Genomic DNA, 26563 nt, shown 5'->3' on the forward strand with positions numbered 1-26563 from the left:
TTTTGATATATTTGAAACATAAGTTTTGGCGTTATTTCCCTGTTTGTGAACTGTGGAGCCTTGAGAAGCAAAGTCTGAATCACCACGTCTGTTTACAAATGTAGAGCATTAGCGACGTGCGGCGATAGCTTGTTTGACATTATCCGGGTGTTGAGTGGTGTAGTCCAGTCCCGCGCGCCTGCTGATGGACAGATAAATCAGACGACTCTTTTTGCTCAGCGCGCGGCCATCTTAAAACCTGAGAGAAATTTCTTCAGGGTTACGTCTGCCTTCCTTTAGATCTAACAGATTCTTTATTTCAACATCATCTGAAAGGTAACGTGATTTAAGTTTTTTTGTTTGTTTTTAAGAACATTACGTCAAGGCCAGGCGACATTTTGCTGAGGGAAAATGTCGTTGTGTAGTTGTTTGGTGACAGACGTGGTTTGGTGACGTCTTACTTTTTTTTACACGTCTAGTAATAAGAGACATGCAAGTGGCATAAAGCTTTGCCACTGAGAAGCTGTAGCCGTTATAAATGCAAAGATTTTGCCTAGACGTGCCAGCTTATTTTGCCGAAGGGGCTATCACATTGTCAACGACCTTCGGTCGAATATGTTGTTCGCCAGAAGGTCAGTGAATTTCAAAATCGCCTCGAAAATCTACCCTGTCATTTTGGACGGAGCTCGGTGATCTGTCAACATTAACATTATTGTCTATTCCTGAAGATACCGAGTTGCCAAAAATATTTCTTTTTTTATGGCTCGTTACGTTGCCTCGTCGGGCTATGTATTTTCCTGATGTGTGACGCCGGCTTAAACTAAAGTACCTGCTAAGTGTTGTTTCAGCTCGCGAGTTTCTGAGATGATAACGCTGCAAGGTCTGAGTTCCTGAGAGTTTTGTGTGCTCCGCCTGGTGTGTATCAGTGTCAGGGCAGGGCACAAGCATCTCAAGTACTCTGGTGTTTAGCATCGCTGGCCGGCCTGCGGCGTACCCGTCCTGGCGGGAGTATCTGGCCCGAGCACGGGGCCTGGCAGTTGGGCCGGCCTTTTCCTCTGCCTCCCGTCCCGCCATCTGCATTTTTTCAAAACAGACCTATAAATGTCGGAATGCGTATGTCATATAGCCGAGGGGCACAGCTGGGCAAGGGGAGGGAGTTTCGTTTCAGACGTTCGTTCGAAGGCTGTTCTAGTGACGATGCGGGGTATGTGTTTCGTTTAGTGCGGTAGTCTTGTTACGTTCACTGCGATTTTATTTCGCGGTGACATCTCATAACACCGTGAATATGTCTTACCATCGCATTTCTTACTGTATTACTGAATTGTTTCAGCCGATAACTTACACCGCAGAAACCCTTGATTCCTCCAATCGCGAAATTAAGTCCTGCGAAAATAAACATATAAATGTCTTAATCGTTGACTACTACTTTCTTTTCGCAGCCAGCTGGTATTGGATGGCAAGGAGCTTACAATTGGCGGGGCTGTAAATTGTAAGGATCTCTGGAGGGGCTGCCATTCGGCGCTAACTCAGGTGACCTCAATATGCGTCCCTAGTCCCAGTTGCGGCCATTGAATCGCGCACACCGGGAAGGACCCCTACTCTTTTCGATAAGTGTTGTGTGTTATTTAGTGAAGCCTGATTTTCTGCCTGACTGAAGTGAGGAAAGTCGTGTATTACCCAATCGTAGTGCGTTACATAACATTATAGACACACCACTGTCAGGTGTTTCATCAGATATACCGACATGTCGATTGTTATTTGGTGTGGGCGTAGCCACCCCCCCACCCCCCTCCAACCCCAACATCACTCCCATCATCACCCACAACCCCACCCCACCCCTAACACAAACGCGCCTCCTACAGTTAGAATTTCGGTCTTTGCAAACTTCCTATGTATAACCTGTTCCGGTGCGTGAAATAAACGTCATCTTGCGACTATACTAGGTAATGCAGAGCAATGCGGGCTTCTGTGTCCTTCTGCGTTTAGTGCATGTAGCCTGTTTGGGGCTACGATAAATATAAATTGTTACATTCTATCGACCAAAGAAATAGATATGAAACCGGGATGTTAAAGTTGACGGGTTGATCAATATCTCTGCTATTGATACTTAGATAAGGCTAAGCGCAAATGTTCAGTTGCCTTACTGGAAATTAAAACTAGCTTTTTAATAGAACTGTTTTTCGCGGGTACGTAGTGGAAAATTCCCACCGGGATTTAATCTTCTCATGTTGAAAGCAGCAGCCCTTTGACCTTATGTTTCTATCACTCCTATATTTGTCGTTGCTGTACCGTGTACTCCCTCTTCTATATCATGCCCTCAACTTTCTAACTTGACACTCAACTTTCTAACTAGATACTGAATAGGTATAATTTGAAGGCGAACGAAGAAAGTTGAAAGAAGTTGGGTGAAGTTTGTTATTCTGTTGACTCCACAGGGTAGCATAGTCACGTGACCCACTTTACACCTGTTCTCGCCTGCGGCGGTTTCCACGGCAACGCGGCGGTCTCCATGGTAACACCGCTAATAAGTCAAGGATGCCGGGAAGCCTACTAATTGGCCTCCCCCGCACAGCATGCTGGGTGTTGTTTGCCTAAGTTGCAGGACAAGTTTGTTGGCGCAGTGAACCGGGAAATCTGGAGGACAGAGCGGAGCGCAGTCCCCCCCGGTGCACACAGCAGTGTCCTCGGTACCACAGCCACCTACCGCTGGGACAACCTCGCCAGGAATCCGCCTTGTTTTCCCAGCCGCCAGTAGGGACCCGCCGCCGTTGTAATTAGCCCGTCCGGCGCACGCCTGCCCCTAATCAGGCCGGGCAGGGACCTGACCTCCATCGGACGGCAGAGAACCTTCCCCCGCCCAACCCAGGAGAGCCTCGGGCCGGTATTTTCTCGGCGCGAACCTGGCACGGATCTGTCCTAGGCTAGTTCTGAACACCTCCGTCCAGCCGTGCGGACCGTGGTGAACCGCAACACTACACGGGCGGAACTACGGCCGAGATCCCGCCGTCTGGATGACTTACCCGGGGAACTAACTGTGGGAAGATACCTGTCCTGGTGGCTCCAGGTGTAACCTGTCCAGGTGGCTCCAGGTGTAACCGTCTCATCTGTCAGGTGTCGAAGTCTACATCCACGTGTTACATAGGCGACTAGTCTTTTCGCAGGTACGTGTCTACCATAGATTCAGGCAAACCCGTTCCCTATAAATCTACATGGTTATCATTATCAACCCCAGCCAAGAATACCTCTTACTATTACCAAGGAGGTTTAATCTTGATTAAACCTCCTTGCTATTACATAGTGTACGCAATGTATGTCGTTCTGTTCGTGAATTCGTGTTCCTTGTATGTAGTACTGTATACGGTGTGTACATGGTTGAATATAGCTGTGTACATGGTGATACAGCTGTGTACACGAGAGTATATGACCGTGTATACGGTAAGTGCTGTAGTATACACACGATACGCACCCGTGATGACCTTTTTTGTTATATCACCCACTGATGCTTGTTGCTTGCTCGTCCGAGTATCTCATGGCTCGCCATGGATAGATCGGGAAAACTCCTGTCCAGACTGATTGTATTGTTACCTCTGCATTGTAATTGCTACAGATCAGTAATCTGTTGCTATATAAAAGCGTATATATTACATCCAATATTCAGTCCCCAAACTGTATACTTAACACCGTGCGCCACACGTAAAGAACGCTTCTGTAAAAAGATTTTTTTCTTGCCAGTGTGACAAACAAAATTATACCTCTCCCCTTTTACCATAACATCCCTAAAACCGGAGCCCACCTACAGGTTTTGCTGATTACCACCCGAGTATAATTACGGCTAGAATAAACACCAGTGAGTGGCCTTGTTTGCGTTCCCCGCTATCTGTCCTGCTACTTGCCTCCACTTATCAATCCCCACGGGGCTGACATAATTAGTAACTCTGTTACACAGCGGACCCAAATTTTGGTATGTGTTTGCACAAGTGCCAATCTCACTTTTGGCGTTTGGCAAATTATGTTTTCAAAAGTTTTCTGATTTACCTTCTTTGAGAGCAGAAAAAGCGGAGTTGTGGTACTGGAACTTTATAAATCGCGTTTGTTTCAAATTGGCGGTCTGGGTTCTGAAGTTGGGCGAATTGTGCCGGTGTGTCCAGTGTACAGTGTGTGTGGTCACTGCGCGTTGACTCACGCACCAACACTGATTCATACGTTATTACAAGAGAACATGTGGTCACATCGGGAAGGCGGAAGCATCAGGCGGTGGATGAGAGCATGTTTGTGTTTATCGAAGCCTTTTTGGTAGAATAAACTTGTCACAAGCCGTCGGGTCTGCGTAGTTTTAGCCTCTATACGTTCGAAGGAAAATAGCGTCTGTCTGTAAGTCCGGATATTTACGGAACGAGCGCCATAACTTCAAAAAGGTATTAATTTTGGTAAAACAAATATAGAACATGCACGAAAATATCCGAAATTTACGACAGGCACTCAGATTTTGAGAGGAACGATAAACACTGTGTGTTCTCTTTTTGTTTGTGTTGTTGGTGTCGTTTAAGTACCACATCGAGATTATATTACGTAATTTATATTGTTCTGTCCCCACGATAGCGATCTAGTTAGGGTGAGATCAACTCGATGAACAACGACAGTCTAGATAGATCAAGGAGGTTATAGTCAGAACATCTAGTTAGGTGTGAAAACATGTACTTTTACAGTATCTATTAATTCAACATCTTCTTGAGTATAGTGTAGGCCCGGTGTTTTCGCTAGCCAGCTATCACGCCAACAGTGAACATACACCTACAGAAACAGATGAAGTATTTAACTGTTTCTGGTTTAAACGCCCGGCGTTACGCCTGTTCTCCAGGCTACTGGCAGTTTATGTAGGTGCCCATGTTAGGGATTATGCCGTGCCGATCGGGGCGTTGCTGTTGGCATTTCAGATTTGCATAGGATCAAACTATAGCCCATAGACAAACAGAACAGATCTGAAACATCAACACGGCGCTGGTAGGGAGATAGCCTCCCAATGCAGGCCTCTTGGAGACTACAGACAACGTGTAAAAACCATCCTGGCTGTAATAATACAACTTCTTGAATCAAACCAGGTGAATTTTTGTAACAACAAACCTAAGACTAAGAGCTGTTTTCCAGGCTAGGTAATCTCGCCGTGAGTTGGTGTACTAGAATGTGACTCAAATGTGGTACTTTGTTGTCGATCCGCAGTTTGCTCTAATGTAGAATACTAATGCTCTGAATCCACCTTTGTTGTGTGTGACTTTCTTGAAGCAGTGGAGCACAAAGAACACCGCGTTTTCTGCATAGTTTTCTTTTCGTCTGTAAACGTGGAGAAATAAGGGGACATTTTGGTGTTGCCAACTCACTTATTTCGTTTATACTAGATGAAATGTATTTTATCTTCCATCCTTGTTGACGAAGAGTAGTACTTCTATCAAGTTATAAGTAATTTTGCCCACGGGAAATTTTTGGCTTATGCCGCCATTTCTCTATTTGAATAGGGTGAACACTAGTTCTGATTTTGCTGACTGCTCCCGTTGTTCGAAAATCATCTGCATGTTTTTAGTATTTTTCAATAGAATATAATCCTCTGATGAAAGATAGTGGAAACGCCTGACAATTTATCCAGTTGCTTCAAATATTACGCATAACATTTGTGTTGAATCTAAAACTAGGGAACTGATAAGTTGGTGACTGGTAGAGTAGCTATATATGATGACTGATAGAGAACTTTCCCTTTCCGACATTTGAATACTAGACATTTGAATAATGGCACAATCAGAGTAAAGTAGTATTTTCCACGTTCAATATTCGACATAAAACATATATAGACACGCACGGCACAGGTGTTGTAGTCAAAATAAATATATACTCTTTGAATTCAATCGTTAATAATGAATTATGAAAATTTGAACATAATCACTAGGAAAATGCTTATTTTTAGAGTAGAGTTGACGGTCAGGTAGGATGTTCTTCCAGGTAAGACCGCTCCTTTACAATTACTTTTTACACTCATTTCATCAAAGGTTTCACGCTCCGTTTATAAACGGTGTACTTTGATGGGCATTCCGTACGTAAACAACCCTCCGGGAACTCAGCAGCATAATTCCTACTCAGTTCCTGGAAATGGGGACAGGGGAGTCTCCAACAGTCCAAGCAGATGTTAGAGTGGAAGTGTGAAATTTTGTTCACAATACAAATGTATTTTTCACCACTTTTATGATGGTATTGATACTGAAGGCGATCTCTATGGTTTCCAAGAAACAAAAAATTGTCCGTTTATTTCATAGAAATTTTCTCCATGACCAATTTCCACAAGTTTTACTTATCATCAAATTAAAACGTCAATAGTTTTATGATCATTCTCAGATAAGAATGCATGATGTGTTTTGTTATGAATTACTGTTGTTACAACAAAACGTAAGTATATTAACAACTCTCTCAACGCGGCTGATTGTGTGTAGTGTTTTTCTTCTAATTACAACGGCAAAGAAAAATAAAAAATTTAGTTTTTTTGTCATGCTAAATGTTTCCGGTCATTAGCCGTGAATGTCGTCCTTGGCGCCTGTCAATCAGCCATTATTCCACTCCTGACGTTCAACTGACGAGTGCGTTTCCCTCCCACAGGTTACGGGAGATCAGCCGACACTCGGACCTGTCTGCGCGCTGGTTTTCCTCAGCCCGCGCCTTCTCCTCCGGCAGAAAGATGGCTGCCGTGTCGGGCTGCTTCCAAAGGACTCGCACAAGAACACTGAGCATGCTGGTCACCCTAACAACCCTGCTCTTTAGCCAGATCCCGCTGACTTTACAGGGCTCTGCCATGGGGACGGGTTACTACAGTGACAACATGGTCGGCTTCACCCCCATCCTGCCGCGGTCGGAGCGCAGACAGATGCAGCGGGAGATCCTGAGTCTGCTGGGGCTGCAGCAGCGGCCGCGCCCGCCCACCGCCGGCAAGAAGAACTCAGCGCCCAAGTTCATGTTGGATCTGTACAAGGAAGTCGCGCGAGGGGAGAACGAAACGGGGATTATCTTCCACCCAGACCTGCCGGATTATGATCTACAGGAACCGTTTTATAACTACATCCGAGACAAGCAGGCTCTCCAGGACGCTGATATGGTCATGAGCTTCGTCAACCACGGTGAGTAACATTACATACCGCATCTGTCTGATGATTATGGCTGTGATAATGATGTCAACGTGAAATCTCATTTTCACCCATGTGTTGAGTTCTCTTATTCAGACTCTGTTTAGACTGTCTTTGTCAGGCTGATCTACCGTGATGAGCCCTGGTGATGATGCGACAGCAGAGCGTGATATTGTAGCTTTAGCAGGTCTATGGACTGCACTTTTTGTGTGGCCTATCATGCGCTGTTTTCTGACCCGGTTTCTAAACGGTCCCCATCTGGCTTCCAGGTGCAGCTGCAAATAAAAAAAGGCCTCATGCTCATGGTCACAGATGCATTCATGAAAAAAAAATCGAAAAGGCCTTGGGATCGCACGTGCAACTGTAGAATAAGACTTCGCTTGGGGATCACAGGAAGTAGTCCACTGTGTTCTGCTGCTGCATGCAGTGGTCTGAACACCCTGCAGCTGCAACCAGACTTTCTTTGATCACAGGTGTATCTGTGAAATGCGTGTACGAAAAGGCTTCGTGATCACAAGTCACAGATCACAGGTGCAGCTGTAAAATATGAAATATACACGGGATCACATACACAGGTGTAAAATTATCATGCTGAAAAGTTCTGTGATCACGATACGAAAAGGCTACAGGGTCAGATCTGTAGTTTTAGAACATTAAAATGTTCTGTGATCACAGGTGCAGCTGTACTACAAGACGAAACATTTCTGTGATTGCAGGTGCAGCTCTGCTGTAAGATACGAAAAACGTTCTGTGATCACAGATGCGACTGTAAAATACAGAAAGGTTCTGTGACCACAGCTGCAGCTGTAAAACAACAAAAAGTTCTGTGATCACAGGTGCAGATGTACAAGGCGAAAATGATCACAGCGATCATTAGCAAAGCTATAAAACACGCCGAGGTCTTGATAGCCACCATCAAAGACGCACCGGCACCAATTATCACTGCCAATCAAACAGATTTGTACCCATTACTGCCGCTAATTAAACACGCGGCACTAACAACTTCCACACCTGTTATCTATGTAGTATTTGTGTTCCGCCATGCACAAACAGCGAGGTCAACAGGGCAAAGGTCACACAACCTTTATCTCTGTCGGTAGTTGCACCGCATCATCTTCTCCCACTGCAGACCAAGGCTTTTATGAAAGGCAAAATAGACAACATGGTCAGTGTGTAGGCCAGGTTCTATTGCCGGGGGGGGGGGGGGTATATCGTCTCCGCACCTGAAGAAGCAATCCAGAGAACAGCCATATGCATCTTTGATCGTGATTTAAACAGCTAGCAGATCGAGTCTAATGAACAGTTTTTCATCCACACTAATGTACAGTCACATAATGGCAAAAAAATTGATAATTTGTTTTCCGACTTACGCCCGCAACTTTCTCCGAAGTCCCCTAAGGTGAGTTACAGTAGCCACCAATGTCCGCAATGGCCCTTTTCTCAGTGTTGTCTGCAATCCACGACTCCGATACTTTTTACCCGCACGGTCACATTCGTCGTAGGTCGTCGCACGATTCTGATGTAGGAGTAGAACGCTCAAGCATGCTGTGACAGAACCAACCGCAGCGAATTTACGACTGTGTTACAGGCTTTCCATAACAACGCACGACGTGTGCACGACTGTCCCAGAAATGTGCTCAGTTTGCGGGGATAATTCGTCATTAGTGATCATGCTGGAGTCTGGAACAAATTAAAAGCAATTCTGATAGATGTCAGAACAGGTGCCTCGGGGCTGATATCAATTTGACTAACTTTAATGGCCTCAATGCAGCCTGATTACCCAGGTCAGGCCATGGGTTCTGCGACTAACCCAGTCTGGTCTACAACACGTGGATTACAAATTGAAGGTACAGCGAACAAGACGAACCCTTGTTTTTATGTTACCCGCTTGTGTCAACCAACATGACATGGAGAATCCTGGGATAATTGTTTCAGGGTCACCTCGGGTCACGGCCGTTGAAGGAAGCGGTATTTTCTTCCAGTGCCAATAATACTGCTGGCATTTGGGGTAGTCGAAGTTTTCCGACATTTGCGATGCACACTGAGTTTCATTATTGTGGTTGTGTTGTAGAAGTTTTTTTTTTTACCAATTACCTAACATGTCCCGATCATGGATTAAAACCCTTCACTCAGAGCAGTATCTACATATGCGGGCTTCAAGCCTAGGTAACCTTCTCCAATGTCACCCCAGCTCCACGCCACAATGAGACTAAATCACCGAGTCCGAACGTTCAGAACCTGCTTTGTACGGGCCGATCTCTGGACTTTACGGGCACCAAACACTGAGACCGGGCCCGCATCCACAAGCAGTTGAGGTTTGTGTGGCTCAAAAAAGAAAGGAGACGGTAAGACAGGAAGAATGGAAAGAAGAGACGACCGGCCTGCAAGCCCTCTTTCTTTAGATCCTTTCTCATATATCTAGGCCCTAGATTGTCAGCTATCTATCCATGTGTACCCCGGCTTTTCCATCTCCATGTAAGTCCTGGATTTCTGCAGGCATGCGGTGGTGATAACCCGCCATCTGCGGCTGTGCATCACAAAGGAACGGTGTTTATACTGGCTGGATGTGCAGTAAGCCCCGATTTGTACAGAACCTAGTGTCATACATGTACACCCGCCGATAAACACGATATCATGACTTCCCACCGGAACCAGATAAAACATGCATGTCAAGAGCCCGGTGGCATCCATCGTGCCGTTGTCGCGGACAGCCGTGAATGTCGGTCATACAATTTAGTCGTCTTGTTATGGAAACGCCAGTAGAAAACACTGAAAAAACACCGGTATTCTAATGCTATCCTCCTGTTTTCTACTGGTGTTCTCTTGTGCTCTACTGCTATTCTCGTGTGCCCTACTGGTGTTCTCATATGTTCTACTGGTGTTTTCCTGTGTACGTGTTCTACCGTTGTTCTGTGTTTTGCTGGTGTTCTTCCTTCTTCTACATGTGTTCTCCTGATATTCTGTGTTCTACTGGTGTTCTCGTGTGTTCTATTGATGATTGCTTAGAAAGAGAATGGTGATGATGTAGACTGTAAGAGAATGGTGATGATGTAGACTGTAAGTGGTCCAACCTATGTTAAAGGACCTTTTGCAAGGTTTTGGCGCTTGAACTGGAAATATTCTCCTGAACAATTATTGCCTAGTTCCATTTGTACGAGCTTCTTAAAGTTGAAAGATTTTTTTGTAATTATATGATGTACGTAGTTCAGTACTCGGACCAAAACAAAGCCGATTCAAGTGTACACAAATAGCAGGGCTTAGACACGTCCCTACGACACAATAATGTTACATTTGTACTTAGAACAGCGCCAGACAACTTGATGAGGTTTATAATCAACTTTATATGTAAAGAAGTGACCAAGACCACGTTTCAATCCTATGATGCGGGCCTTCACCAGTTGTTGAACGTTGTTCTCACCTCACAACTGTAGTAGGTTCTTGCACAGTGACTTTGTGAGAAGAAAAAGCTGTTGAATTCATATGACAGCCTTTCACTACCGTGATTTGAAGTTGGCAGATCTGAGGGGCCGACCATGTGGTCGGTGTTAACGCTAGCAGACATGACCGCTAAGTTTGATAATCGCACGGAATCTAATAACGGACTGAGTACGACTTGACCGGATTAATGGCTCTTGTTGCCAAAATACTGGGATTGGACAGACTCCAGGGATTGGGCATTAATATGGGGGGGGGGGGGCTCAGGGGAGAGGTCACTATCAGGTTGGAGTTGCGGGTCATTATCGGGATAATCATAATGGTAGTGATTATCATCAGATTCTGGGCTTGTAGGTACAGTTCGGGAAATGAGTCGAGTCATTATCAAAGTCTTTAAGATCAGGAGAATGGTAAATATCGAGAGAAGAGGTTATTATCAGGACTAGAAGAGTTGTTATTTTAGGCGAGGGACTTTACCAAGACCTGTAAACAGGTCATTAACGGGATAAGATGGACGCGGTCGATGATAGGTGTGTGGTCATTATCAGCCCCATGGACCTGGGCATTGTCTGTATTATTTAGTTCATTGGCAGGTGGGAATTATCATGGCTGGGGGTTATCCTGATCAAAACCTGTTATTATCAGGGCGCTTGGCTTTTATCAGAAACTGTATGACGCGTATCATACCACGATGCCTAGTCGCTACCTAAGTAAGATGGATGTCCAGTTATAACCGGTTTATATGACTGGCCAATTCATGTGTAGGCATACGCAATATCTGTAAATACAAGGGCCTGTCACATACATCGTAAGATTGTCGTCCGGCCGGAAGCTGAGGGCATTCTTGAGGCAGTCGTGCAGCCGGTGCAGGTGACCTGCACATTTCCACTGTCTTGTTACGGGAAAGGCGTCGGTCGTTGCCGGTGGGCCCAAAATCGACCTTGACCTTAGTCGTCCCAAGACCTACCGACAAACCAAATATCATCACAATACACCAAGAGGACCTTAGGTTATGCCAGCTAGAAGAATCCAGAAACACCAGTACAGGCACACACACACAATGTAGTTTTACATCATTTGCATAACTATGACTGTAAACTTAATGAAGAAAGGGTACGAAAATATGAATAATTCTGGGCATGCCATCTTTCACAAAACTGTTTTATGACTTCCACATTTGCATACTCTATGCTGGGCCATGTACAGCTTTAACTGACTTACACAGGTCACAATGTTAACTGTTCAATCATTTACCACTTAGAAGAATCATTGCACTTTAGCATTAATTATGCAAATTAGGAATGTGCGTATTTGCATTATTGGTAACTGTCAATGTTCCGCCTGCCATAAACCACATTTTACATGCATTTGAGTCCTATTATAAAAAAACACTGCAAATATAGATTTTACATATCAATTTTGCAAATCAAATCCCAATTTGCATAATTTGCACTTCGTTTTGTACATCTTTGTCTAACTTACCTGCATACATATCATGGAACTTTGTCGTTCCTTTCTTCAGTTATTTTTCTTTGAAGATTTTGACAAAAACGTCCCTGCAGTTCCAGAGCAAGCTGCCAGGGGGGCCAAACCGCTTCTTCCTTACAACACAAACTATCAGCCACCAAAAATGAAGACCATAGCTCGTCCAGGCCAAAAGATTTTTTTTAAACGGAAGTTCTGCTGCACTACCAAGGTCGGCCACCAAGAGGCCTAAAATCGACCTCGACTGTCAGGTCCACAACACCTACCCCCGCACTAAATATCATCGCGATCCATCCAGGGGCCTTTAGGTTATGCCGCCGGACACGCACGCGCGCACACAGGCAAACAGTAAAAACAATACCTCCCATTTTAATGGAGGAATTATTTTGTTGTTATCTTACTAAAACTACCGTAGACATTTCCTCTGAACATATTTCCTCAGTCCAGTCACGGCTCCTCGCCACAGCACGGCCGAAACACCTGTCTCCAGTTAGTCTCCAAGCAGACCTACAGGTTGCAAAGACCGTATCCAACTGGCAGAAGGAGTTTTTATAAAAACTCCTTCTGCCAGTTGGATACGGTCTTTGCAACCCGTAGGTCTGCTTGGAGACTAGTCTCCAGTTCCGGGTAAAATGTTGCAAAGCCCAGAAGCCTGTCGTTTTCTCCCCGCTTTTGTTCGTCTGACGGGCCTGTCAATCAACGGAACTTCCGTCGGATGTCAGGGTTCTTTTTACACATGACCTTCGACACTAATGCTGGTGTCATCGGTAGAAGGTGTCAGTTAGATTCTTAGCATATCAGCCGGTCAAAACATGTGAAAAAGAAGTCCATTCATATAAGATTTTCAAATGTCACACATCTAATCTTTGCACGTTCAGATGTCTTACTAAAAATCGTTGCCTACTTTGCATCAACAATGGTCTTGTAAACCGCCTGTCAATCACTTGTCAGCTGTTCCTGGTTACCGGCCAGGATTTCTGTAGCACCTCTCTCCACATACACGACCACTTACCGGGCGCCACGCTGTGTGCCGTGTTTCTGTGGTTCAGTGGTGAAAGTATAGCGGCCCACAGACGGCACGACACGCTTTCCTTGGTTCGACCAACAGACCTGTCACTCAAACGAGCTGTTGTTGTGCAGCGGGGCTCAGGGCACTGCGCGCGGTCCCATGCGGCTCCAGGCAGCGAGGTGCTGACAGACTTGAGGGATCAAAACGCGTCTTTGTGGTCATGTCGTCGAATCCACCTGTCAATGAAGACTTCAGGTCTGAGATCGGGCGTTCGATCTACATTGCTCTTGCCAATAATATAGAAAGTTAATGAAAATATTTTATTGGATAATTGCCCTTACGACTCATTATCATAACTTAACTCTAGCAATTGTTTCATGATAGAGACTCTAAGCTTTCTATTGATGTGTAGCATGATAGGGTTATTTGTGAGGAAAGAAACTGAAAAATAGCCAAGTAAAAGCAGTACCCCTTCCTTCAAGAGGGTTAAAGCTCCAGCGCAGGGAAAATATAATATTCTTGAAATAATGATGAAAGTTTATTTGCCCATTCGTGCCCGTTCATACGCGAAGGCTAATTGCAAGTATGTGGTAGAAACATACATAGGAGACATACATGTGACATTGGATAGTGATTGACGTTATAGCGCTAGGTTACTAGTATTGGCTATGTCTAGGTAAGTTGGGTTTGACTTCTTTTCCGGAAGCAGTGGAAGACGAAAAGTAGCAGTACAATGTTGATGCGAAACAAGCATAAAGGATAAAAGCACGTGTTGTTGCCTTTGACAAATTAGTTTATTTACTTAAACATATTCAAAATATTGCCCTTAATATCTTTAGAAAACGATATTTTGAAATGTTGTTGTATTTGTTTGAAGTATTTTATAGTTACTTTGGCATGAGCCCAGCTAAGTTATAAGAATCAGTCCGGAGGTATTTTTGTAATTTCCTGCTGTGCGACATCTCCCGCCTGATAACCATCGCGGCATTTGGCAGCAGTTTCTGTGCTCCAGAGCACCGAATTTCGCTAGTGATTAAATCAACAGAAGTGCATGTTGATTGGAAAGTCCCTGGATGATTGACATTCACAGCGCACGACAAGTTCAACACCCTGGAACATGTGAAAATCGCTCTTATTTTGCACATAAATCATGATTGACAACCGTGGCAGCCGACTGGGATCAGCAACAAACGACAACTTCTACTTTTCTAATCACGTAGAGGAACATAATCACCTCCTGGATTTTTGACATGTGGTTGCTATGGTTACAATTGATTGCCCCTGGCCTTGAACCGTTGACGGGAGGCAGGGAAGAGTAAAATCTGGTAATCCTGTGTTCCGCTTAACAGAAGGATTTTCTACGTTTTTCGTTCAAGAGAGGATTAGGTACAGAGGTCACGGTCACCGAACATTCGCAGCCGACCTACCTATCCTCAGCTCTGACAAAACACCCAGCCGCACTTAGGCCTTGCCGATTTCATTATATGGATGACATCCTCTGGGCACCCCAAAACCGATACGAGCGTGCTAAGAAAAAAAGGTTGCCCAAAAAATGTTACCTTCATCATGAAAGTGGTCGGAAAGGTTGGAACAAATGACTAAAAACACAGAAAATGATATACCAAACAGTAAAATTGTTTTGTTCTTTCACATCTTCTTTGACTTTGGAGCTGCTACAACATTAGCATCCATTTTCCGACATTGTTTGCAATTCACGGCATATATTTTCTCATTTTGTAGCTTTGGACGATTTACAGTATGGTCGCAAACTAGTCTTTTTTTTCGGAAACAGATAAAATGACGCGCGCACGGATGTTGTCCATATACTGTAAAGAAGTCAGTGTGGATTTTTTGTGAGAAATAAACGAAATATGCGATACCCACGATTTTTGAACAGAGTTGGTATCTCGTGCTCTAGGTATGCGGTGGCAACAATGTTTGGAGGCTAAATACCATACCCTTTGTTCAGTACTTCATCCTCAGTTCTTAAAGATAAAGGCTGTTTCGCTAATCTTAGTTCCTTGCTGCTGACACCGGTGTAGACGGAGCAAGGTCGTCACCATAGACTTGCACCAAGGCCTTTTAGGCTATCCCCGTTAACTATTGCAGTCTCCGAGCGGTGTTATCTTGTTGATGATCTGTACCTGTGTACTGTTGCCCGACTGCTGCTGTGATCCCATTGCTACCGGGTTCACTTCATTCGCTGTCCCCTGTGCAATACTAAGTATCAAAGCCATGCCGAGAGACTGCTGTAGAACACGTTGGTTCTGCTGCAGACGATGTCGTCACCATAGACGAGGGCCCGTTCACACTTATGCGTATATTCAAGTCAGTGACTATGAGTACTAGTTGCGTATTTTCATTTTTGTTGTCTTGGGTAAAGTTTGCGGTGGGTTTTTTCCGGATCGATAACCAGGCTGGATCAAACATCTTATTTCCCGCAAACTTTACCTAATTAGCCAAAGAAATGTCTATACGCAACTCATACGGACTTGAATGTACCTACATGGGCTACATGGGTAAACGGGTCCTTACAGACCATGTGCTGACTATGTGTTAACGTATGCTTCATATCATATTTATAGGGAGGTATTAACCGCGGCCATGTCGGATAGTGTCGTATTGCCTGTTACTCCAGTCCTTGACTAAATCCCGACCAGCCGACAATGTGCGGGTACAGGCGGCTCCATGCGGGTGGAAGGCCGCCGCTAAGCCTGTTTTCCGCGCGGCGGAGGGGATGAGCTGGTGAATAGCGGCTAAGCGGCTTAAGTGCCGGGAAAGAGAAGCGCTATTCAGGCTGAAGTGGCTGGGGACGTGTGGCCGACAACTTTCCCAGGGTCCAGTAGCTTGGGAAGGTAAGGGGTACAGGGGCCTAGGGGGTAGAGAAGGGGTAGTCAGTATTTGGGATTAATAAGAGATCATAGGTGACAGCAAGAGCGAAGGAGAGGGAAAACGGAGGGGCGTCGATGGCGACAGTTTTCTCCCCCCCCCCCCCCCCCCCCACCTTTTTCAAGCCGCAATAGGCCGCTTGGCTTTTTTCTTTTAATTCAATTAGTAAGGTTGGCGTTTTTTCGTTATTTGTACGCACAACTAGTGGGATTTTCTGCTCAGTGTTTGATACGACGTACAGGGAAGACCTCAGATGCATTGTCAGTCATCATGTGTCACAGGAATACTATATCAAAGCAAGGCGGTTTAAAATGAAAACCTCCTTGGTTAAAGCATGTAATACTCAAGTACTAGTAGATATTGGAAGGGCAGGTCGCAGTATTCTGTGTCAGACCCTGACCCCCAACACCGGCTCAGAAACTGTAAAGGGGAAATGCTCGCGGTGGTTTTATGTTCGTTGTCAGTTGACGGTGACCTCTTCTCTGCGAACTTGTTTCAATCGCGAAGTTATACCACCGCGAATACTCAGTTTTCTCCCTACCGCAAGATTAAACCGCGCGAACATTTCCCCTTTACAGTATCTGCCTGGGAAGAAGAATACGATCTTGACAAGCGATGATGGCCCTGTGTGTTACCAGACTCGGCAGCCATAACCACGATCGGGATGTTAATAAGACTGACGTGCCAAGAACGGTTTGCCAGGAGGTTGTTCTGGGGTTGTGGGGAAGGAAGATAGATGACGTGGTGTTGGAGAGGCCGCCATTGTTTGTTCAGCCAGACTAGCTGGGCGGGACAGTTCGCATCACTGCCATGGGTGAGGGGAGGGGGGCAGGGTTCACTGCCGACTGCCAGACGGAGTAAAACTCCCGACCGCTAGGAACTAGCAAAATATGTCAATGCTATAATACTTAGAGCTGTTGACCATATCTTGTTGAAACCTTTTGTAGGAATCAAGACCGTGCACTCAGACACCGGATACACAAACATTGAAAGAAATTTGAAATAGCCCAAACGTTTAATACTTGGTGAACACGATATTTTTTTGTGTCGTCTTTTTGATATTTATTCGAGAATTGAACTCGGTATGATCAAAATGTTCGCCAATAATCCATTCAGCGTTTTAGAAAATACTTTATGACAGGACGTCTCGTGTGGGTTTGACAGAATTTGCGCTAGGCCATTTTGATTGGTCGCGCCAAGTTGGGTTTGCGACATTTGGCGAGAAACTTCTGACTCAATTGGCACGGGAATCTCGTCCGTCACAGGAAACCAAATGTTCCTCCGCTCTAACAAGCACCGCGCGGAGAGACGCGGCTCTAATTGCGCACCATTAGGCCAGATCCCGTTTGAAGTGTCTCCTCTGAGAGAACTTCTTTTCGTCTGTCGAGCTGCCTATCAACTGCACAAAGTGCCCTTTGTTCCCGCCAAAACCGCTTACACGTTTCCTCCCTAATAGGATGCAAATGACGATCGAAGCTCTGTTGAACATCTTACGTATTGTCACTTCAAGTTGTTTATGAGAGCTGGCTCTCTCCGTAACTACTGGATAAGGGCGATTACGTGTCTTGTGCGTGAAGCGTGGGTTCCAGTACCAGGATGGCACCTAATCTCCAAGCAGAGTTAAAAGATCGCACCGTTTCTGCATGCATGGCTTCTCTGACCGTGGCATCACAAGTATGTGGGCGCTAGTCATGATCAGGCATTTCATAGACGGTGTTGTTAAATATCCCTTTACTGTGCCCATATCAACAGCAAGCTGAAGAAAGGCAACAATAAGAGTTTTACTTGCAGTGGGCGAGGGACAGTCAAGGAGGAAAGGCAGTCGGAAGACGTTACGGTCTTTAACCCCAACATCTGCTCGTAGATTATATATTCTAGTATATGGCATCCAGGCTGCAGTGCCTGTAAGCTATCCATTGAAATATATAGTACAGTGGCGAGATGTGATGAAGTCTGCCGGAAACCCCAGTTCAACGTCTGGCAAGTGCTAATCCTCAGATCGCACTAAACCTGGTGAATTCCACACGCCCCTGACTCTTAGCATAGCTGCGTGAGGACGTTCACTAGGAAACTGGCTGACGTTTTGGTCTTGTAAATGGCTAGTCTCCTTTGCAGGCCTTCTAATCGGGGCGGCGTTATCTTTGGGGGAGGGGGGAGTGCTGAGATTCACGATTTTCAACATATCGTGGTCGGGTTCTTTCGTTGGAGAAATCGTTTTGTCGCCCGTATAGCCATTACAGCGAAAGAGCCTGTGCCCGACATGATGATAGTTGAGAATCAGCGGTTCCCCCAGAAGTAAACGCCGCGCTACCTAGAAGGCCTGCAAAGGAGGCCGGTAAATGGAAATTTTACGGTGATTCCCATACAATCACGACACTATTAGCCAATTATCATAATTCTATACAGCAGACATGTTTGAATGTCAGTGATTTTATATGACTTCTTTGTACTACAGTGCAAATTTTCCAACAACGTTTAACTAATTTATTAAGTTATTACCTCGAGCCCAGAAGCTGTAGCACATGGATAAGGGACCACCATTAAAGACTCCAGTTTTGGCGTTTTTGTGTACGGACTTTCCACGTGCCAAGTTCACGTTTGTACAATCAAATACTGACTGAGTCAATGCCAGTCTTGTCCCTGGATGCCCCTGTTTGTGGAGAAGCGGGCTTGTTTGTGCTGAGAGGTGGACAACTTGCGTAAAGAAACATGTTCCTGCCGTACATGGGACAGTTGCACAAAATGTTCTGATATCTTTTTGTCTTTGCTTTTCTGGCGGCCAGAAGGTGCTTGTTTCGGGTGTCTCTTAAACTGATTTCGCCCCGGGTAGGTGTGAACCAGTCCCTGAATGTCTCGGTCTCTATCAGTCTCTTTGCAAAGTTGAGGCACCGGGCGTCTAGCGTAGGCAAGTCCAAGATGCTGCACGCTTCCTTGTAGGATGTAACCGTTATACGCAGGGCCAAGTATGATCCGACAGGCTCTTCTCTGGAGGGTTTCGATTCTGGCGCGCTGTGCTGTTGTTAGTCCGGCATGCCATACGGGGGCGGCGTACTCCGTATTATCATGCTGGGCGCACAAGGGTCTTGTAGCACGTCAGTAATTCCTCCCGGGAGAGGTCGAAACACTGGAGTCGCTTGAGAAAGAACAGTTTCATTGATGGGTTCGAGTAAACGGGAAATCGGACGGTTCTCTGATACACCCGGAATGGTACAGCGAGCCGGGGACGGTTCATTGATACATTCAGCATGTTTGAGGGTATTGGGGATGGTTCCATTTTGCACCCAACGTGATGAGGGAAGTGGGAAGCTCTGATTCTGAAACATGCCATGCATTGATGATAACCAATGCAGATATTGTTTTACCACTTGTTTCACAGCGTCATCCAGCGGGCCTGAATATACTACCTTAACACCAATGAGCTCCATTTTACTGTCCACAAAAATGTGACGTCATCCATAAGCAAAATGGAAAAATATCATCATTTGTTGTTAAGATGCAAAGATCCCATTTATAACAGGTTTCGATCCTTGTGTGAAATCATGATGTATTCTACGCCACCCTCGAAAAACTTACTCTGCAAGTAGAGGTTCAGCTCTGGCTGGTTTTTGACGTGTTTTTAGGCGTTTTTGTCGGGCTTTCTATTTTGTCCCATTTTCTTTACATCGCCAAGCCAAACGTGGCTGGGGGAGTACTTAACTTAAAGCTTTACACGTTTTGCGCATGTCAAGATTGTCACTATCGTATTTACGACAGCTGGGTCCGTTTTTGGCATGTTTGTGTTTTTGCGCCTGACTTCCTGTCTGACGACGTCGTTAACTGAAATTAGCCGCCTGGCTGCTGACGGGTCTGATCTTCCCGCCAGTTTCCATGGCAACCTGCCGGCTCGTCAAGGGCACTCACCCACCGCACCTGGTCGTTAACAGGGCAGACCGTTATCAACCAGTAAAAGCGATCCGTTGTCAGCCTTTAACCTGGTCGCTAACAAGGGCCGACCCTTACCAGCTAGGCGCCTAGTCTAGCCTAAGGGATCCTAAGGGGTTGGTCCCGTACCTGGGTCCGGTAGTCGTCACAGGCATTACAGGGCATCATGAATACTGTAAGGGAAATGCTCGCAGGGATGTAATTTCGCGATAGGAAGAAAATGGAGAGTTCGCGATGGTTTTAAAGTTCGCGGTTGAAACTGCCTTGCAGAGTTTTACTGCAAAAGAGGAAATATTCGCGAATATTTTAAGTTCGCCGGTGAATAGGTCACCGTAAAACGAACATAAAACCAACGCGAACATTTCTTCTTATACATTATTTGTTTGTAAACTGGGTCGTTTAGTATAGGTTGTGTTTTCCATGATTGTAGCACATGTTTTAACATACCGCATACTTCCCTCCGTAGTGGAGAACGACGGCTCGGGGCACCACCGGAGACATGCCCGGATGTTCCGGTTTGACATGACCAAGATTACGGACGACGACGTGGCGACGTCAGCAGAATTCCGGATGTATAAAGAGAAAAATGGCGGAGGTTACACCAACATGTCCTACACCGTCACTGTGTACAGGGTCACGGGAGAAGGCAAGGGGAGGTGAGCAATGCCAATGATGTTTGACATTTCATTTCCTTTCCAGTTTGGCGAAGTAAAAACCCGTTCTACCTTGCCCCATGGGCGCTTCCATAATGATTGAGTGACGTCATTGGGCGGCCATCTTGCTTTTTAGATTACTCCTGAAGGGTTCCTTTGTATTCTTCGTCCGCGAAAAAAACACGCCGAACTTATGTCAGCTGTTTTGTTTGAAATAGCGCGCCAAAATACTGACTCCATACTTAACTTTCCGAGTCTTTCGTTTCTATAGGGACCAAGAACTTCAGTATCTAGACACGCTGTTCACCATCTCGTCACAGGAGGGATGGCTGGTGTTTGATGTAACAGCCGCCCTGGGAAAGCCGCCCTATACCGAACTTGTCTTACACGTGTCTATGGAGACTCTGGATGGTAAGTATGGGAAGTCCAAAAAAAAAAGCATCGTATACTAGTAATCAGAAGGCATTGACCAACCAAGATCCCATCTATGATATTTATCATGAGACTGTATACTATTGGCTAACCGACAGTCATGGTCTATGGCTTTTAACTGAATGAATGAAGGAAGACATTTATTGTGCATTTTTGCCCCACTGGCCTAAGCACCGTTAACAATCATATACATATCCATATGTTTAAGCATCCAGTACACTCTAGTACTTTCAGCTTACTCTCGCTTCTCTAACGATCCGTAAACACACTCTACGTTCTGGTTCTGTGATTATAGAAACGGCGAGATGGCCTTATCACGGTCACTGAATAGATCGATACACCTCGGGGGTCGGGCTAAAATCGGGGAAACCTTGTAATTCTGTTAAGTCTGTTAAAAGTAAATATTCCTGAGACTTTCAGCCGATAGTTGTTTTGGGTAACCAAAGCAACGATGTAACACGTAACCTGATTGGTTGATAGCTTCCCAGCGTTCTTTGCGCGCTGCTTCCGATGAGGGGAAGCAGGTGACGTAACTATAACCATATGTAGCGGTCCATTTTACCAGGGCCGCTTACGCTCGCGATGTAACGTCGAGCGATAGGCGGTCCTGGTTTACGAGGGTGTAAAACAATTGAGTCCGGAGTAAGACATGCCCAGAACGCCAAGTCCAAGAGTCTGAACATTTCCTAACTTAGGTCACTGTCTCTTCATGACCCTGACCTTGACACGGTGTTTACACAATTAGCTAAGCCGCAAAGCTTTCCAGATCGGAAGGGCTGTTCCACGGAACGATAAACAATCATACTCTCGTTCCCAGCTGCCCCTCCTACGGGGTGTGAGTGACAGATCCCAGTCCCAAGGTACCGTGGGAGCCGTGTCGCTATTCCGACTGCATAGACATGGACCATCGTCAGCTTAACCCAGGGTCTCTATGAAAAGTCGTGCTCAGCCACTGAGAGATATAGCTACCCTTGTAAAAGAAACAAATAGCAAAAACAGAAGTAAATACTATAGATAAAGCTTCATTGTGATCATAATCAACGATTAAAGAGCAAACGTTTTTGCCCAGGGTAAACAGCCATGAGGAAGTACTCCACACAGTGACCTTTCCCACACAGAAATCCGCTAGAAACCGAGGCCACCCACTCGCTAGAAAGTTGTCGGACTCTCTGGGTTAATAGAGCAGTAGTTTCCGGTTCCTTTATCAAACTTATTCTCATCGGTAAGAGTAGTCTATAATCGTAAGTCGTAGAGCATGTTCGAAAATAGCAAGTTCTGTCTTCCTTGACTTTCAATCAAAATTAACCGTTCATCAAATGAAAGAATGGCAATTGGCTCTTTGACCAATGGGAGAGTGGCGACATGTCGGTCATTCATTCGCATTTTTATGCTAAAATTCACAACGCACACGCATAAACATTGGACAGTCTTGTGCAGAAATACGTTATCTCTTCTGATACATACCGCTGTAGCGAATTTCATCCTGGCGTAGACTAAACTGACTGCCTCTGTGTTGTACTTTTCTTTGGTGTACTACATATTGATAAGCCATTTTTTCCGACGGACCGGCCAGTTTGCGGGATCTAAAAGTATGATGTAAAGGGTAAGAAAACACGGATCGTGCGAAAAGTTAGCCATGATCATGGTTTGTGTATATTTTTGATCTTGATGTACACCTTTATTTTTTGTCCCCGGTTTGTAAACTTGGCCCTAGCATTAGCGAACTGATTCATTTGTTATTGTTGATGTGATACATGTACTTTTAGTCACAGTTCAGAGAACTACTACAGGTTCACGATAAGCTGCGGTATCATCGTGGATTACTAGTCGGCTCTTATGTTCTGCATGAAGTTCCTCACATAAAATAAAATTCTACACAATCTCGTTGTTTGCCAGGTCACAGTGTGAACCTACACCGCGGCGGAGTGATAGGGCGGCGGGGCCCTGAAGAGAAGCGTCCGTTCGTGGTTGGGTTCTTCAAGTCGAGCAGTCAGCGGGCTCGGGTGCGCCGGGCTCGGTCAGTGTCGTCAGGTCGGAGCCGAAACCGGAACCGCCAGACGCAGTACTCCTCTATCCACGGTGCCATGGAGGTCGGTGGGGAGTTCAACTACCGCGGACCACATGTGTGTCAGCGCCGCAGTCTGTACGTCAGCTTCCGCGACCTCGGCTGGCAGGTGGGTTGTCAGTTGTTACTGAATATTACGTGCGTGCCAAACCAATGGAAAGTTAATTACCCGCCAACATTTCGATAGTCCTTCTGTTACCTTCCTCATGTGAATAATGGCTGGTACTACTTCCCGCCGCTAGGGGGCGCTGCAGTGAGAAGAATGGGTCACAAACGTGACTGAGTTAGTATGCCAGGTTAGTCGTCCCTATTCATGACTGGAATAGATTTTCTGGTCAAGTCGTCGCGTTTGGGACCACATTCTTCTCGTAGCAACACTGACTAGTGGTGAGAAGAAGCTTGTGTGGAAGGTCACAGACGGACTACGGAAACGTTAGCAGGAAAATGACTATTGCTTGTAAATAAGGAACTTTTATGGCCACTGACTTACAAACCCGGTATTAAGACTGATTTTTCTCTCTAGTCATAGCTTTAGTGTGTTAAAATTAACATCTCGCCATTGGGTAAAGCAACCCTGAATTAATTTCCAATGATAATGGAAATTTGGCTAAGTCGGACTACTAAGTCGCAATTATTTCAGTGCCCGTTATGTAAAGTTTGACAATGTCCTTTATTAACACAGATGATTTTTTCATGCCACAATAAGATGCAAATTATACTAATGAAAGTTAAGGATTTTCATGCCGCAATTAGATGCAAATTATACAAGTGAAACTTAATGATTTTTCATGCCACAATTAGATGCAAATTATACAAATGAAACTTAAGGATTTTTCATGCCACAATTAGATGCAAATTATACAAATGAAACTTAAGGATTTTTCATGCCACAATTAGATGCAAATTATACAAATGAACTTAAGGATTTTTCATGCCACAATTAGATGCAAATTATACAAATGAAACTTAAGGATTTTTCATGCCACAATTAGATGCAATTTATACAAATGAAACAATGATTTTTCATGCCACAATTAGATGCAAATTATACAAATGAAACAATGATTTTTCATGCCACAATTAGATGCAAATTATACAAATGAAACTTAATGTCAATGTATTTGTATATGTCTGCAGGACTGGATCATCGCGCCTGATGGCTACGCGGCCTACTACTGTTTCGGGGAGTGTTCGTTCCCGCTGAACGCCCTGATGAACGCGACAAACCACGCCATCGTGCAGACACTGGTGCACCTTATGAACCCGCAGCACGTGCCCAAGCCCTGCTGCGCGCCCATCAAACTCTCCGCCATCTCTGTTCTCTACTTTGACGAGTCGTCCAACGTCATCCTCAAAAAGTACAGAAACATGGTCGTCAAGTCCTGTGGCTGTCACTGATGTGTCCTTTTAAAGCTATATAACACGGATTCTCTCGGCCTTCATCTGACCGGTACAGTCATCAGAAAACGAAGACGTCATCATTCTTACGTCACGAACTGCTCGTGGTACTACGTCATCATTTCTTGATGACGAACAAAAACGACGATGCCTCGTGACTGTCATATTAGTTGTAGAATATGTGATTTCAATACCCCGTATCCCATATCACCCCATAGTTTTTGTATAGGTCCTGGTGCATATACATGACAAAACTGGTCATATTTAACTCGTGTACAGTTTTCCAGTCTACCGAAATAAGTTATTGTTTGTATTTATCATTGAAAGTTGTTAGCGTTTGCAGACAACTTAGTCACGATAAGATATCTCAGATGTGATTTTTCTCTACAATGGTGAATGACAAAGAAGTTACTTTTCTACTGGTGACCTATCTAAAGGTATATATACGTCAAAGTCTGTCTAGCGAAATGGTTGCAAACTGCAGCCAATGGATACATCATGACTTCCAGATACGCTGGTCCGGACTACCATCACATAACAGTGTTTATATTATAAACGTTTCTCTTATAAACGTCATATCGTTACACCTCAGTATTATCTATTTAACTTCGTTTTGTACGGCATTCCCAAGCAGCTTTGTAATACAAAGTTATATTTAGTAGCCATTCCAGAAATTCAGTGGATATAAGACCGCTGTTTGGAAACAGCAAAATGTACATTTCACATTCTATTTGTAGTAAAAAAAAAGATTTTATATCTAAATTGGTGGGAACTGTTTACTGAGTGTATCCACGCTATATGGCTGGTATGTACGTGTGTAGTAGTACAAATAGATAGTGAATAGTCGCTCTTGCACCCACTTGTCTTGTAGACGTTCTTGTATGACACCCGTCTCCTGACGCCTAAAACGGCTATCTCACTGGACTGCGCAAAGTTGCGAAGAACATTCACAAACTGGTGCAAACTGCCTGAAATCGTTTTGAACATTTTAAAGATCACAATCGGCAATCCAATTGAAGATTTATTGACGTCTCGCAGTGACTATTGCATAGCACTGAATTAAAATCTTTTCACAATCGTTCACGTCGGATACATCATCATCAGTCGACGTGCTTTCGCTACGACGGGGTTATACCATCCTTTGTACGGCGTGACATACGCTTTGGCTGCAGCTGGCTGATACAAGACGGGGATGCGCCAGTTCCCCCGTGCGGGAGTGGTGTAAATCACGTGCACCGTATGGCTGATACGAGACGGAGGTTCGCCAGGCCTCATCGGATACAGTTAACAATATTCGACCGGTAGACTATTCCACAGTGACTTTAAAGCTCTTCTCTTGCTTACATTAAAGTGGAACGAGATCGAATATAGATTGCAATTTCTTTTACAGACATGGAAGGAAAATTAAAACATGTATTAAGCAATCAATGACTAGAGGTATAGTCCAAGTTAACTCTTTGGGTGGCGCATGCAATGTATATAGGATAGATATCTGTCTCTTTGGTCTTCTTTTGAGACAGTCCAGTTTGCGCTGATTTCTGGTGCATAAGGCTTGTTATACAGTGATGTTGCTTCACTTCGAGTCACATTTAAGCGTCACTGTTTAACAGTCTAAGTAGGGAATCAGTGAGCTTTTATATCGTGACGTACGAAGTGTTGATTTTGTGTGAGTTGGGTTTATACGGTTTAGGCGGAGCTAATCAGTTCTAAAGTTCAACAAAGATGTGGAAAAGATCAACAAAAGAGCTGAGATTCAGAGTGACCACTGTCGTCTCGTAGTTTCAGTACAGGGGCCAAATAATCATCTTACAAGCCCTCTTTTAGGTACGTTCCAAGCTTGCAATTTGATTGGCAATTAGGAATTGCTGAGTATGACCCTGTGTCATTGAATGACACAACCTACGGATAGCTGAATCTGACCCTGTCCTATTGGAATGGTACACCCTACGGATAGTTGAATCTGACCGTGTGTCATTGGAATGACATACTCTACAAATTGCTAAATATGACCCTGTGTCTTTGGACTGACACACCCTACGGATAGCTGAATCTGACCATGTGTCATTTGAACACTAATAATCATAAATCTCCCATGAGATGGTACAATCTTGGTGTCCACATTTCAATGATAATCAATTGT

At 44.8% G+C, this 26563-nt stretch overlaps 1 protein-coding gene across 2 annotated transcripts; it reads left to right on the forward strand.

Annotated features, from left to right (window-relative positions):
• Positions 1-207: 207 nt before the first annotated feature.
• Positions 208-25789, forward strand: LOC136423750 (bone morphogenetic protein 7-like). 2 transcript variants are annotated; one of them, XM_066412019.1, is made up of 8 exons: positions 1044-1183; positions 1419-1509; positions 2415-3140; positions 6616-7130; positions 20342-20531; positions 20800-20939; positions 22857-23134; positions 24163-25789. In XM_066412019.1, exons 4-8 carry the CDS (start codon positions 6695-6697, stop codon positions 24421-24423), a joined length of 1305 nt encoding a protein of 434 aa, XP_066268116.1. In that variant the 5' UTR covers positions 1044-1183; positions 1419-1509; positions 2415-3140; positions 6616-6694; the 3' UTR covers positions 24424-25789. The 2 variants fall into 2 exon arrangements, with proteins under 2 accessions (XP_066268118.1, XP_066268116.1); XM_066412021.1 differs by lacking the exons at positions 1044-1183; positions 1419-1509; positions 2415-3140 and adding an exon at positions 208-315.
• The last annotated feature ends 774 nt before the right edge of the window (positions 25790-26563 follow it).

The sequence above is a fragment of the Branchiostoma lanceolatum genome, chromosome 18 (assembly GCF_035083965.1).
Source record: "Branchiostoma lanceolatum isolate klBraLanc5 chromosome 18, klBraLanc5.hap2, whole genome shotgun sequence".
Lineage (NCBI taxonomy): Eukaryota > Metazoa > Chordata > Leptocardii > Amphioxiformes > Branchiostomatidae > Branchiostoma > Branchiostoma lanceolatum.